Source organism: Dicentrarchus labrax, unplaced genomic scaffold, assembly GCF_905237075.1.
Source record: "Dicentrarchus labrax unplaced genomic scaffold, dlabrax2021, whole genome shotgun sequence".
NCBI classification, from domain to species: Eukaryota; Metazoa; Chordata; class Actinopteri; family Moronidae; genus Dicentrarchus; species Dicentrarchus labrax.
The window spans coordinates 16,306,420-16,320,538 of record NW_026136723.1 but is presented as its reverse complement, the minus strand read 5'-3'; the positions used below and the strand labels follow the sequence as shown (position 1 = coordinate 16,320,538).

General features: G+C 39.8%; 1 protein-coding gene across 2 annotated transcripts; it reads left to right on the top strand.

Annotated features, from left to right (window-relative positions):
• Positions 1–249: 249 nt before the first annotated feature.
• Positions 250–13,977, top strand: grinaa (glutamate receptor, ionotropic, N-methyl D-aspartate-associated protein 1a (glutamate binding)). Of its 2 annotated transcripts, none has more exons than XM_051390293.1 (7): positions 250–363; positions 7,760–8,097; positions 8,635–8,750; positions 8,865–9,065; positions 10,170–10,298; positions 10,790–10,933; positions 12,105–13,977. In XM_051390293.1, the coding sequence occupies exons 2-7, from the start codon at positions 7,794–7,796 to the stop codon at positions 12,252–12,254; spliced, it is 1,044 nt and encodes a 347-aa protein (XP_051246253.1). In that variant the 5' UTR covers positions 250–363; positions 7,760–7,793; the 3' UTR covers positions 12,255–13,977. The 2 variants fall into 2 exon arrangements, with proteins under 2 accessions (XP_051246253.1, XP_051246252.1); XM_051390292.1 differs by having other exon boundaries at positions 8,632–8,750.
• The last annotated feature ends 142 nt before the right edge of the window (positions 13,978–14,119 follow it).

Here is a 14,119-nt window from a genome sequence, read left to right as displayed (position 1 = left end):
CCTCACAAAAATAAAACTATTTTATTGTTACATTTTGTTTATTTGAATCTAAAATGTAAGCTGTAGTACACATATATAAAGTAACTTAAGAACCTCAAAGTTGTATTTAAATACAGTACTTTTGTTAAGCACCGTGCAGAACTGTTCCCGGTGCAGTATTGGACCCTAACGACGTTACCGAAAACACTGCGTCATTATGGGTCGTTTTGTATAACAGCCGGAGATTCCCACACACCACGTGACCACGTCGTGTGGCGTCGTCAGCAGCCTCCCCCTCTCTCGCGACCCAGTTGTTCAGTCCGAGTCCGGAGCTTGGAGGAGGAGGAGGCCCAGTCCATGTACTCTCAAATAAACACATTAAAGGTAAGGCTGCTACAGTTTTACTGAGGGTATGTTAGACGCGGGTGGGCTTTGTTATTATATATTTAATTATCTTCATTAAATATGCTGTTTGTGCGGCTAGCAGCAGACACAACGTCGGCTAAACGCGGTCAGCATCCAGCCTGTAGCCAACTGCCACTAACGGCTGTAAAGACAGAAAGCGGCAGTTTAATAACACATTTAATATTACTATTATTTGCATATAACTATATAAATACATGTGTAAATATATATATATATATATATATATATCTTTATAGATAGAGGGAGCACAACGTGGCTAGAAGTAGCTGACAGCTCAGCACTGTTAAGGGGTGGGGGGGCGCTGCGTGTGCTCATCGTCCTAAAACAATAATTTATTTAAAAGGTTCATGGTGGCGAGTGAAGCTAGCTGACGGATATCTATCGCAGAATAATCACTGACACATTATCAATATTTCCCTGCACTGGCGGTCCTGCTGGCCTTGGGGGCTGATATGTGTGAGTAGATGTAACGTTAGCGGATCATCGCAGTGTCGCATTTATCTGCGCTGCTGAGGCCTAGATGGAGAGTCGCCCCGCTGCAGGTGCACCATTAAAACCAGGCTCATGGTTTCTGTTTTGGTTTCCAGTCGTGCATCCCTTCCACACAAATAGATCTCTTACCACCAGTCGTGCATCCCTTCCACACAAATAGATCTCTTACCATCCTTTTTTTAACCAGATTGCTGTTTTAAGTAGTAATTTAAGTATAAATTAGGTGTGCTTTATTAGAGCTTTAGCTGTACCATGACGAAAAACTAAATCTTCTTACAGCTACATACATTAAAATTTAAGCAGATATTGGCATCATTTTATATTTCTAGCTATCTGAAATCATAAACTATTTCGATAACGGATTTATCATTTTAGAAAATGTTCAAGCAAAAATGCCAACTATTCAGTGGCTCCAGCTTCTCAAGTGCAATGATTTACTACTACTACTACTAATTTCTATAATAATACACTTAATATATAAAGTTTTGGACTGTTGGTTGGCCAAAACAAGACATTTAATGATGTCACCTTAGGCTTAAGAAGATAGTGACAAGCAGTTTTCACTATATTATGACATCAGTTCATCTGGAAAATTATTAGTTAATAATGAGAATAATTGTTAGTGGCAGCTCTAGACATTTCTGACTATTTCCTTAATATCAATAATGTGATACATTTTGATTACAACAATTTATGTTTCATACTGTATTCAAACAGGAGGTGTTTTATTTTTCTAAAAAGTATTTGTAATCTAGATGTGATGATGATCCCAAACCAAGAGCTAGTTACGCACATGTCAACTTAAAACTGTATAATAGGGAAGCAAACTAATCTCTAGCAGGTCTTTGTCATTTCACTTACCTATTGTTAGAAGTGTATGATATAGATACAATTCAATCATTAGTTGTATCCCTACATTTATTAGGCCCTTGTACATTTTTAAACTGGTAATTGACCAACCTGTTGGTTTTTTGTTAAACCAGTAACAAATCATTGTACCTCAGTTTGGGGCTTTTACCTGTAGTTACCCACATCCTGTATGTATGTGTTGTTGCTATCTCCGCACAAGGCCTTCTCCGTGAATAATCCACACACACCTCCAAATGTAGGCTATGTCTGTTATTGTTCTTTGCTCTTTACAGTCTGGATCCTATGTTGTCCTTATCAACTCGCCTATGGGTTTATGGGTTTACAGTCTTATTGGTTGAAGTTCTCCATTTACAGTCCCGTCCTGTGTTGACTATCGCTAAAGGAATATACATGAGCATGACATTCATCAGCTCCTCAAACAGCCTCTTTTTTCTTCCCTGACCTTGTTACCAGGACATACATGATGTCAATGCAGAGCACATTAGTTTGCTCTTTGTCATAATACAGTTTCAAGTTGACTTCCTGTACATAACTGTGGGGGAGGGCGAGGGATTTGACACGTTTTCATTTATTATTTCTTGTGGATACTCATTCAGTGGAAGCACAAGACGAAGAGAATAAGTGAAGTTAGTGGATGTTTCTACTGTCTAATTTCCTTACACTTGACTTCTGTTTGGTGAGATTTGGATTTTTAAGGATCAGTAGGCTCAATAAAGCTGATTCATCTGTCCAACGCTGCTTCCTGTAATTAGCAGCTGTTCATACTTTGTAAGGAGCGAATAGTTTATTTCAACTCTGAAGCTAGTGATAAATTAGCTGTGCTTTGTTAGAGCTTTAGCTGTACCATGACGAAAAACAAAATCTTCTTGCATCAAGATACATTAAAATTAATTTTGTTATATAAAATATTCTCCTTATAATAATGTATGAAATGTTATAATGAGAAACTTTATAGTATTAGTAGTATTAAAACTATAAACTTTCCTTAAATTCTATTGAGAAAGATACATTTGGCACAAAAATATATAATAATATATAAAAAACGTTATTTTATGAAATAAAATATCTGTCCTGTTGTTAAAGGAAACTGAGATTTATTTTGGTGTTAGCAGTATGTGGCTATACTATGCTAACCTACCTAAAGTGCAGCCATCTGTCACAAGGCGAGGTACCTGCAGGTGTGACATAGCCAGAGTCGCTGCTGACACGGTGTGTCACGGTGGCAATATCTTGCCAGACTGCTGCATCAGCTGGGAGATGGGCTGACAGTGACAAAGTGTAGGATTTATCTACATGGAGATCCAAGGGACAATTTCATGATTAGACTCAAAATGTGCACCGAGTGCTTTGAGGAATTTGATTAAACTTCAGCGGGTTCTGTGGTTTATTGCAGTCAGTGTGTGAAACAGCCCACAGGTTGCAACACTGCTTCCACACAGTTAGTTAGTCATCCTGTGACTGTGAAACAGCTTTTTCTTTTTGATGATATCACTCAGTGAAGTCAAAGGTGTTTGTCTGTAGCTGTAAGAAATTATTGTTCAGGAGTAGTCAAATTAATCTTTAAAATGAGTAGTATTCTCTACTTTTTTTTCCGCTCTCAGTCGTCCTTCATCAAAAAGAACAACTTCTCATTTTTAACTTGGTGCCACATTTTAACACACTGACCTCTGTATAGGCCCCACTGCTTTGTGTGACTTTTCCTGTTTTGTCTCTGTGTGTCCTGGTGTTGCTCAGGCATGCACATAGCATGTTGTATATGGGGTTGTTGAGGTTATTGTGTTAGCCTAATTGTGTTAACGTGGCTCTCTGGCTATCCCACTGAATCCCCCCCTGTAACCTAATTCCAGTAGCGATAGCTATCAGCAGAATCCAGGCATAGTGGCCCTGGTCTTTATCCACAGCATTGGGGCGTCTCTCCTAAGAGGATTTGAAATCTCCCACGTAAAGCTTATAAAGCTGCCGAAACAGTGCTTTAAAACTGACTCACAAAACCAAAAACAATATTGACTGTATTCAATTTCACAACTTCTCAGACATGGAAGTGAAACTTTTGTGGTTGTGGCATTGCCCTTGTGCACTCGATGAGTGATTGGCAGTGTTTGTTCTCTTCGTGTGTGTGTGTGTGTGTGTGTGTGTGTGTGTGTGTGTTTGTGTTTTTTTTCCTTTTTACAGTTTTTATATATATAAAATAAAGTACTTTTTGTCGGTGGTTACTTTTTGTTCATACGTCTTAAGACACATACATTTGTTAGAAGGTTAGAGAAGGTCTAGCGGTTGTGACTTCATGCACATTTTTTGACATTAATGTCCCATTCGCTTCACTGGATGGTGTGTTATTATGGAGGTAATCCATCATACACAGATAAAACGGTACAAACAGACCAGTCCTGATTAACTCAACACTAAACAACACTGTCCGTTAGAACAGAGAAGTCACTTCTGTTAAACATGACTTGCAAGATCTTCTACAGCTTTTGTTACAATTTGGAAATATGAATGAAGACTGGTGGATAATTCAGTTATTGTGTAAATCATACTTTGATGATTTAATCGTATTATGTTATCAGACAAATGTATGTTGTCCTAACTAATGATTCAGAACAAGCTGTAAATATAAATTAACAAAATGAGTTTTTTTTAAGAGTTTGCCCACATGCGTTACATAACAGTGTGACACAGCAGAGCTGAAACAATCAACAGAAAAATAACTCTTATTTTGATCATTAATTAGGTAATTTTTTAAAGCAAAATGCCAAAATACATCCTCTCAATTGTGAGGCTTTTCTTTGTTGTGTGTGTAAAACTGAATATTTTCGAATTAGGACTGTTGGTTGGACAAAATGAGCTATTGGATGACTTCACTTTAAGCTCAAGGGAATCCCTTTTTTCCTGACATTTTAAAGACCTTTACAAAGTATAAATGGGATTAAAATGAATAATAATAGGCTGATATCTCATATTTGATCTTGTTATTCCCCAGCCCCTATGACAAATACTTTCCTGGGTTATAAATTTAAATGTGTTACGTGGACATTAGTTAGGGAGTGGATCACATGCTTTGACTGTGTGTGTCACATGATCAGTTGAGCACCCGTGGGTTCGTTCAGTCGACAGATGTTCTGTCTTGTGTGACGCAACCAAACAAAACCTTTTGTTGTGTTACAGAATTATTGAGTTTGTCAGTTCAGATCAAGAGAGTGATCCTTGAATGTAAAACCAATATTAACTACAGTGCAAACATTTTATTATCAGATAAATGGATTTTCCAATAATTCAGCAAAACTGCTTTACTCAGTGTACTGCATGCCCGCCCCCCTTACACAACCATTGTTGTCCAGAGAGCCAGGAGGGATTTGGCTCCTCAGATAGGGATTGTAATCTGTTATGATCTTAATGGAGACTGTCAGTGTGAAGCAGAGCCAGCACTCGTCATGTTCGTCTGCAGTCTCACTGCACTGCCCTAGTGATGGACTGACAGGGATCATGAGGACACACACTGGAGTCTGAATGTGTGTGGTGAAATGGAGCAGTGTTGCGTAACGCGCACTGTTAATTCACTTTTAGCTGTATAAACCGCTACTGAATGGATAATCTTTCTTTGCATTTCTTTTATGGGTTGTGTGTGTTTGAAAGAAGGAGCAATAGAAGTACTGAGAGTGTGTTTACTTGCGTTTGCATATGTATGCACTGTATACACAGCTTTACTGTTTAAATACAGTAGCTGTAGTTTAAACAGCGCAGGCCCAATGCACCACTGTGAAGTCAGTCTGCTGTCTACTCAGACTCTTCTTTTGAAGTCAGCAATTAGGGGAATGGCTTTGGCTCCCATGCTGCTCAGCAGAAGTTTCCTTCCGGGGACGGTAGGTCTTTATATGAAATCTGCAAAAGCACATTTGAACTCATCACTAATCAACCTTGTAAATCTGACCTCACTAGCCGCATGATTTCTGTTTTCCAGTGTGCAGCTCTGTGTGACGCGTGTATATGCTTCATTAGCATTATAGATTGAAATGTAAATGGCACAGAAACTTGTTGCCCAGGGTTGTAGCAGGAGCCTGGTGGGGGAAGGGACACTGCGGTAGTGGTCAATATGTCAGGTCTCCTCCTGAAGCAAAGCAGATTAATAATACATGTGGTTACCAAGGCACCACATGCGTCCATGGTAACACTGTGGGAACTTGGGTGGACAGTGTTAGTCGTCTCCTCACCATCCAGCCCTGCTTCACGTTCTCTCTTGGCCAAGTCCTTAAAGCTAGCCTGTGGGTTTGTCAGTTTTATGTTGGTATGAATGTAGCTTGTGATTACTACGTTTCCATTGTACATTCACAAGAATCCTTTGGGTGGCTGTGGCCGCCACTCAGAAGTTTGGTTATTCAATCCTCGGCTCCTCCTGCTGCATGTCGAAAGTATCCTCAATACTGAACCCCAAATTGCTTCTGACGCTGTGCATCGGTGTGCGAAAGTGTGTAAATGCCCTTAGTTTCTGTTTCTGATGAGCAGTTGGCAGACCGTCAATGTTATCTCCGTATGAAAATGAGTGAATGTGACATGTAGTGTAAAGCATGGTGAGTGGTTGGAAGACTACAAAGGCACTATATAAATACAGTCCATTCACCATTTATTTGCTTTGTTCTCACTGCAGTACAAAGGATCCAGTAGATCTCTGGTTGAACCTTTCTACTGGAAAAGTTTCAGAATGACAAAATCATTTCAAAATGACTTCCTGAGTTGTCAACTGGAACCAGAGCTCAGTTCCCATCCCTGTAGAGGCATTGTGAAGACAATCAGCAGATTAATAAAAAAAAAACAATTATGAGCAGTTGCAGCCCGAAGTGACACAAATTCAAGTCAAATTGGTAACATCATTTGGCTGAGGTGGTTTACTGTCTGTCTAAATGACATATTAAATTCACAGTGTCAAGGCAAAGTATTACACTATTATTATTATTATTATCTGTATTTTTTTTGTGCTGTCAGATCTTTCTAGGAACTGCGGTTGCTGCCAATGACACATTTAGTGTCGTGCCCCTTGTGTCTCTTTGCTTCCCCTTTTCCCCTCCCCTAAGTGTTCTTCGGAAAGCAGTGTGATGCAAGTGTCTAATCTGATGTTTATGGTGACTCTGACCTGTGACCTATTTTCTGACATTAGATCACATGCTCTTTCCCACTACCGGACTCATAACTTATCTCCTTTCCTGTCCTCTCTGCTTCAGCAGCAGAAACAGCCTTGCATTACTTTTAACATTTTATGTGTATCACGTATTCATGTTTGATATTTTGATGTTTCACTGTATTCTTCTCTCTGACGCTGTGGTTGTATATCTCTCTGATCCATTTCTGCCTGAAAGGCTTTAAAGGCTTTTATTACTGCCAGGTTCTCTTCATCCCCTGACCACCGCCCTGGTCTCTTCCTAGGCCTGTACTCTCCACTACTGCAGATGTTGCAACAGTCAAAAAGAGCCTGTGATGGCTCCTCTCTTTTCCCCATGATCCCCCACAGCCTACTTTTCCAAAACTGCCTTTTCTCTCCCAAAGGCCCTCTAAGCCCTGTAAAATTCAGCATCAACGTCTGTTCTTTTTCCCATCAACCCCATGAAGACCAATCAAATTAGATTTTATTGTTTCAGCATGAATAAAAGTAATAACATAGCAGAATCACAATCAACCAAAAAAAGGAAAGTAAAACAGAATAAAATAATAGCTGGTTTTGGTTTGTGAAACAGAAAAGCAAAGAGCTGTAGCTCTGCTCTATACCTCTGTACTCTCCTCCTGCTGCATTGTTTGATTGCCTGTCACCTTTTTAATCAGGCAGATGCAGCATTTGTGTCTTTGCCAGTTTGGCCTAGATAGTGTACCGTCATTACATTTTGCCTGCTTCCTTTTGGGACTTTTGAGATGTAATAAAGATGTTGAATTTTTTCTTTTTGCTGTAGTTTAATGTATGTTTGTCCAGGATACAAATGTCCTAATTCTACTTCTCTTCTTCTCATAGTTGTCTAGCAGCAGAGTGAGCCTAGCCCCACACCATGTCCCAGGACAAGAGTGGATTCCCTATTATGGGTGAGACCAACCCACTGCATAACAACGTCTATGGGCCCCCTCAGCCAGGTTTCGGCATGCCCCCTCCCAACTACAGCCAAGCCCCAGGGGGACCCTACCCACCAGCAGCCGGCTACGGACAGCCAGGCTTCCCCCAGGCAGGCCCAGGTTTTGCCCCTGGTCCCTACCCTCAGATGCCTTACCCTCAGATGCCCTACCCACAGGCACCCTACCCTCAGGGGCCTTATCAGCAAGGACACGCACAGCCAGGCTTTCCAGGCGACCCCAGCGGTGAGTGGTTTAAACTTAAGATTGAGGCATTCATGAATAGACCTTTCCCTTTCTATGCCGCCTTATTCTTTATTAGATATGTGTCACAGAGGCGATAAACCACAGCAAGTAAGCAAGTCATGTCATTGGACTCTGTTTATGCTCCATTCTCACTTTGACAAGAACCATGTGCAGCTCAGCTAAAGTCGTGTTCATTTATTACTGTTCCAAAACGTTTCCACTTTCCTTCATATATGGAGCTGTCTCAGTTTTCCATGTGAAATTTGCCAGTTTGGAAAGAATTTTCTCTGTAAATGGATTTACACATTAAATTCTTGTGAATACTAGAAGAACTTTGTGACCACATTTTTATCCAGCAACCAAACACATCACTGGCTCCACTTTAGGCCAGACTTAACGCAGCCGGCTGGGCAATCAATGAGATGATCAATACTACAATCAGGATGTGCTCAAAATACCACAGACACGTGTCCATCTGTTTAGCCTAGTTTTTAGTTATCTTACCCTAATTGTCAACTTGTTATTGTTGTTCAGCAGGACCTGCTGGCAGCCCTGGTTACCATGGTGACGGACCTCCATCTTACTACGACAATGAGGAGTTCACCAACTCTGGTTTTGAGGACAAGAGCATCCGACAAGCTTTTATAAGAAAAGTACGCCCTTTACTGTTTCAGATAGATTCAATGGGTCCGTGTGTGTGAGTTAATGTAAAATACCACCAAAACGTCACCTCACCTAAAAATTACTTTATTCTTATTTCCCGCCAGGTCTTCCTTGTCCTCACAGTGCAGCTGCTGGTCACTTTCTCCTTTGTTGCCGTCTTCACCTTTGTCGATGATGCCAAGTTATTTGTGCGACGTAATCCATGGACATACTACGTGTCCTATGCGGTCTTCTTCGTAGCTCTGATCACCCTCAGCTGCTGTGGAGACTTCCGCCGCAAGCACCCCTGGAACTTGGTTGCACTGGTGAGAGCCTCTCCTTTAATACCAAATTGTAGAAAAGTATGGATTACCCGTTGTAAAAGTCTGTTTACATAATGAATAATAATTTGCACAAAAGGTCAAATGATTAATATAAAAACAATATCAACAACCACATCAGCTTTCAGTTACGTAGAATTTCTCAATCGGTGTAACCCTATTTTTCATATACAGTATTTCCAGTTCTGATCAGTTGAGAAACACTGATCTATAATAAAGACCGTGTAGATGGTACACTTGAGATTGTTTTTTTGAGACAAATCTCTCCACCATCATGGCCCTCATCGGCCTGTTACTGCATCCTTGATGTAAGGCATGAAGCCAGGAGTGAAGCTGGAAGTTTTTATTGTGAATCAGCTGCAGCATATATTGACATTGCATTAATTTAGTAACCTGTACTTTCTGGATAATTTTACCTGCACTGGCCCATTGGCACAGATAAGTAGATTTAAACACAGTGCAAATGTAAGGCTTTTTTTAGGCTTTTTTCACAGCAGTCATTGTGACATGTCACGTTAGGAAAAGCACAGGTGTAAATAATGAATACAGTGGTGACTCAATTTAATTTAGCTGCTTCACTTTCAGGGTGCCAGTACTGTGTATGCTGGCTCGCTGTCACACGCTAATGACTCACTGGAGCAATGAATAGAGCAGAGTCATTGTTAATGTTATTATTAACACCTGTTCTTTTCCTACAAGTCCAAACGTCTGCTGTAAAAGGCCTATACTGTAGGGTGATTCAATTTGGTTTTTTTTTTTTTTTTTTTTTCAAAAAAAAACAGATCAAAACATTTACAGGCAAGATAACACCTGCAGCTGTTAGCTTGCAGATATGGATGGATATGGATATGGATATGGATCACTTTGGTTGACCTGGAGCCTGTACTACAAAGTAGGATTTGGGATTACCGGGGTAACTTCAGGTCCTGGGTTTTTAATTTCTACGACGGTGGTTTACTCGTTACTGGGTACATCACCATAGGAACTTATGTTGAACAGCTGAAAAGGTTTTCCTTTAAAAGGGTTCTTTGAAATTGTTGCCTAACATGTAAAGTGTGTTAATTTGGCTGTGTTTTCTGTGTCCATCAGTCCATCCTGACCCTGAGCCTCTCCTACATGGTGGGCATGATCGCCAGCTTCTATGACACAGAGACTGTCATCATGGCTGTGGGCATCACTGCAGTGGTCTGCTTCACCGTCGTCCTCTTCTCACTACAGGTCAGCTGCTTGAATGAATGCATTTAAATGAGACACACACACACACACACACACACACACACACAGGCAAACATCAGTCCTCTGGTTCTTTGTTAAATGAGTTGTTAGGGGAGCAAAAGTGAGAAGTTTCCTCTGATTATTTTGTTTCACAGTGAAGTGTGCAACTAGTCAATCCTACACACTGCCCACTGAAGGCACACTCTTGGACAGGAATATCAGTATCTTACAATCATAGCTGCTTGTTAACCTGGAGACTATCTGTCTATTATTAAATACAGTGAGCGTGTTTTATTCACAGTAACAACAGTAAAAAACATTTGAAAATGCTTTAACACAGTATCCCTTTTATGTCCATAGACCATAAAACATTTTATGAAAGGTGTGTTTAAAATCAAACCCAAATAAAAAACAAGCTTTCTGTGCCTCATGGCTGCGTTTGAATCAAATTTCTCATATTTTTCCCAATATCTTTTCCTTCTCCTTCACCACAGAGCAAGTATGACTTCACTTCCTGTCGGGGCGTGCTGTTTGTGTGCCTGATTGTGCTGCTGCTCTTCTCCATCCTCTGCATCTTCATCCGCCACAGGATCCTGCACATTGTCTATGCCTCTCTGGGGGCCCTGCTCTTCACCTGCGTAAGTTTCACACTCATATTGTATGAGATGAGTGTGTATGTATTGAATGTACCTGAGAATGGCCAATTTCATTGGCTGTTGGCTTGTATTCAGTTATTGCTGTAATGTTGAAAAAGAAGATTTGGTGCGTCAGTAATGATTCTTTGGATGCCATTATTTGAGCGAAGGCAGTTCATTTAATCAAAGGTCAAACCTGTGAGTTAACTATCCAGTTGGGTAATTTGATATTTATGCGGTAATGGCGTCCAGTCGTCTGGATACAGTTACGAGACAGTCATCACCGTTGGCATACAGATGGTTTTCCACCTTCCAGTGAATTTATTCTGCTCAATAAGGGATAATTACATCTGCAGAATGTTAAAGAGTAAAGCCCAAACTGGGTAGGAAAAAGATTCATGCTTGGCTAGAGGAAACTGGGACTCTAACTTTATTATTAATATTGAATATTTGACCATGCATCATGAGAGTCAAAATAAACCAAAACAGCTGTTAAAATGCTGTGAACATTTTATTATATAGAGGGTAAAAGAAGTGTCATGGGCCAACAGAAGACGTAGACAGATCTATGCTAAAGTGAAATTCAATCAGATGGACAAAGATGCAATAGGATGCTTTTGATACAGAACAAAAGGCCTGATTGGCCTTTATTATATTCATGCTAAAGGAATATGGGCATAATGGAACGAGCAGATAGACTTGAGTGTTAAGAGTGAAAGGAAAAGCCAAGAAGACATGAACAGATGGTGTTACCAACGCTATCCTTTGTGGCATCCATATTGTGTCAAAGCTTGAGTGGCAATGAGATTGGAAACAGACCTGCATTGGTGTTGCTTCAGGTTCCTCTGAGATGATAAAATATTATCCAGGAAGTCAATAGATGCATAATTGTGCAGGTTAATCAGGAGCCAGAACACTGAGAAGTGGTTTATAATATTATGAGGAAGAATTTTACTAAGTTAGTTAGTTAGTAAGATGTATAATGAATATCCTGCTGCTTAAAAGTATTTAAGACATGTCTATATGTATTGTGTCTTTTGATTATGACAGTATACGGTTATATTTGGTGGATGTTACTGTACCATCTGAAACCATACCTGATCAAATATTTCTTATGTCATCTATAATAGTGCAGAATTTTCTTTAGATGACTAATGTTGTTTCTTCTCTGCAGTTTTTGGCTGTGGACACTCAGCTTCTCTTAGGCAACAAGAAGCTGGCTCTGAGTCCAGAGGAGTATATTTTTGCTGCCCTCAACCTCTACACTGACATCATCAACATCTTCCTCTACATCCTGGCCATCGTGGGTCGCTCCCGTGAATGAGGCTGCACTTAAAGAGAACAGGAGAGAGATAGAGAATGCCTCCCTTTATTGTGAAATGTTGCTAACATGCCCTTTTCTCTCTTAACTCCTTTTTTAATTTTTTCTTCACCTTTTTCACACGATACTCATCGTTTCCTCCCTTATCACACACACTGTTGTTTTTTAAAAAACAGGTAGTTGTGGAGGAGATGCAGCCTGTCATAAAATGCAGCTGAGAGACATTTATTTAACAAATCTTGCCATTAATGACAGAATGTAATGATCTGTCTTTTCCTCAATTTTGACCACTCTGCTTGCTGTAACTGTCCTACTTTATGTCTACGTTACCTACCGCCCAACTTCCACTTTGGCTCGGCATGCACAGCATACAACATGTCATCCTGTGGGTGCTTGGCACTCAGCCTCGCCTCGCTGCAGAGATCAAACAGGAAAAAGAGCGGGGAAGGTATCGGTAGCGCTTAATATTGATGCAAACCAGCTTTGCCTAAAGAGAAGAAAATAATGCTAGAAATACCCACCACCTTCAATCTATCTTTTTCCCCAAACTAACCATTCTCCTTCAGCCTGCTGGTGTAAAGTAACTCTGCATGGCAACATTGGAAACACAACTAAAGACATGATTCTTTAGGACTACCAGAGGAATGCATTTAGCTTGCTTCTCACAGCTGTAAATAGTTACGTGTATTACTGTATATGATGCCAGTTCCCCCCCCCCGAAAGGCATGCTGGAGTGATTCATATGGATGTGTTGCTTTTTGGGAAAAATGTGCTCTGATATCAGAACTTTGCTTACCCAGTATAGTAACTAAAATCTTTTAATGGCAACAGAATGAAGCTCAGTGTTGGATGTATACATGAACATAAATTAATATTTATAAACTATATATTCTTACGGAATATCTTTGCAAAAGGAAGACATTTTTGTTCTGAAATTGTTTCTCAGATGTCCCTTTTTAGATTCTTCCTTTTTTTTCCTTTACTGTCCTCTCTAATTTCCTGTCATCTGGTCATTAATGTGAAGTGAAGATTTAGTGCTGTATTTATTTCTCCCATTAAACCAAATGTGAACTGAAGTCGAAGGATTTAAATTTCCGACCGCTTTAAGCTGATCCAGGTTTCAGAATTTCTGAATTGATGAACACCAGACTTGCAGGAAATTATACGTTTATAAGCTTGGTGTAGATAACAGGGTTGCTTTGAGGTGGCCGCTGGTGTTGAGGAAAAAAAATTAAGGCTGTTTGGAAATTTACAAAGACTTTATTATTTAAGTTGATTGTGAAACATTCTGGCTCAACTAAGCGACACAGGCAGAAGAAATTAACATGCACTGGAAGCCAAAATAGTCCGACACAAACATATAACTTTAATGATGTATTTAACATGAACAATATTTTTTATTGTGTAACTTTCTGTATTGATTTTTCACCTCTTGCATGACCTACTCTGTCATTTGCATGTGCTGATGATGCACACTGTACAGGTATTCCTGTTTTGAGGAGACACAGTGTTGTTTGGCAGCCCTGTTAAACTTTTTTTTAACTCTTGTGTTTGTATCTAACTAACGTGTATGTGTATATAGAACTCCTTAGTGGTTTGATGTGTATAGATAAAGTACTTTTGGGGCTTTGTAGGTCTGTTTGCATTGTATATTTGCATTAAATCAAATGGAACCGCATTCCTGTACACTGCTGTTCGCTTTTCATTAAAACTAATTAAATGTAAATGTGTCGAACTTCTGTGTTCATTTACATTATTTCTGATGAACCAAAACAGCTGTGTTCTTGATTGTAATTACTAGAGCATGACGAAACATTTGCATCACAACATAGACATATATATATGTTAGTCAATATATAACAAAAAGT

Coding starts and splice junctions, on each gene's coding strand:
- grinaa (XM_051390292.1), top strand. CDS start 7,794: ATGTCCCAGGACAAGAGTGGATTCCCTATTATGGGTGAGACCAACCCA. Junction 10,299..10,789: donor TCGTCCTCTTCTCACTACAG/GTCAGCTGCTTG, acceptor CCTTCACCACAG/AGCAAGTATGACTTCACTTC. Junction 10,934..12,104: donor GGGCCCTGCTCTTCACCTGC/GTAAGTTTCACA, acceptor TCTTCTCTGCAG/TTTTTGGCTGTGGACACTCA.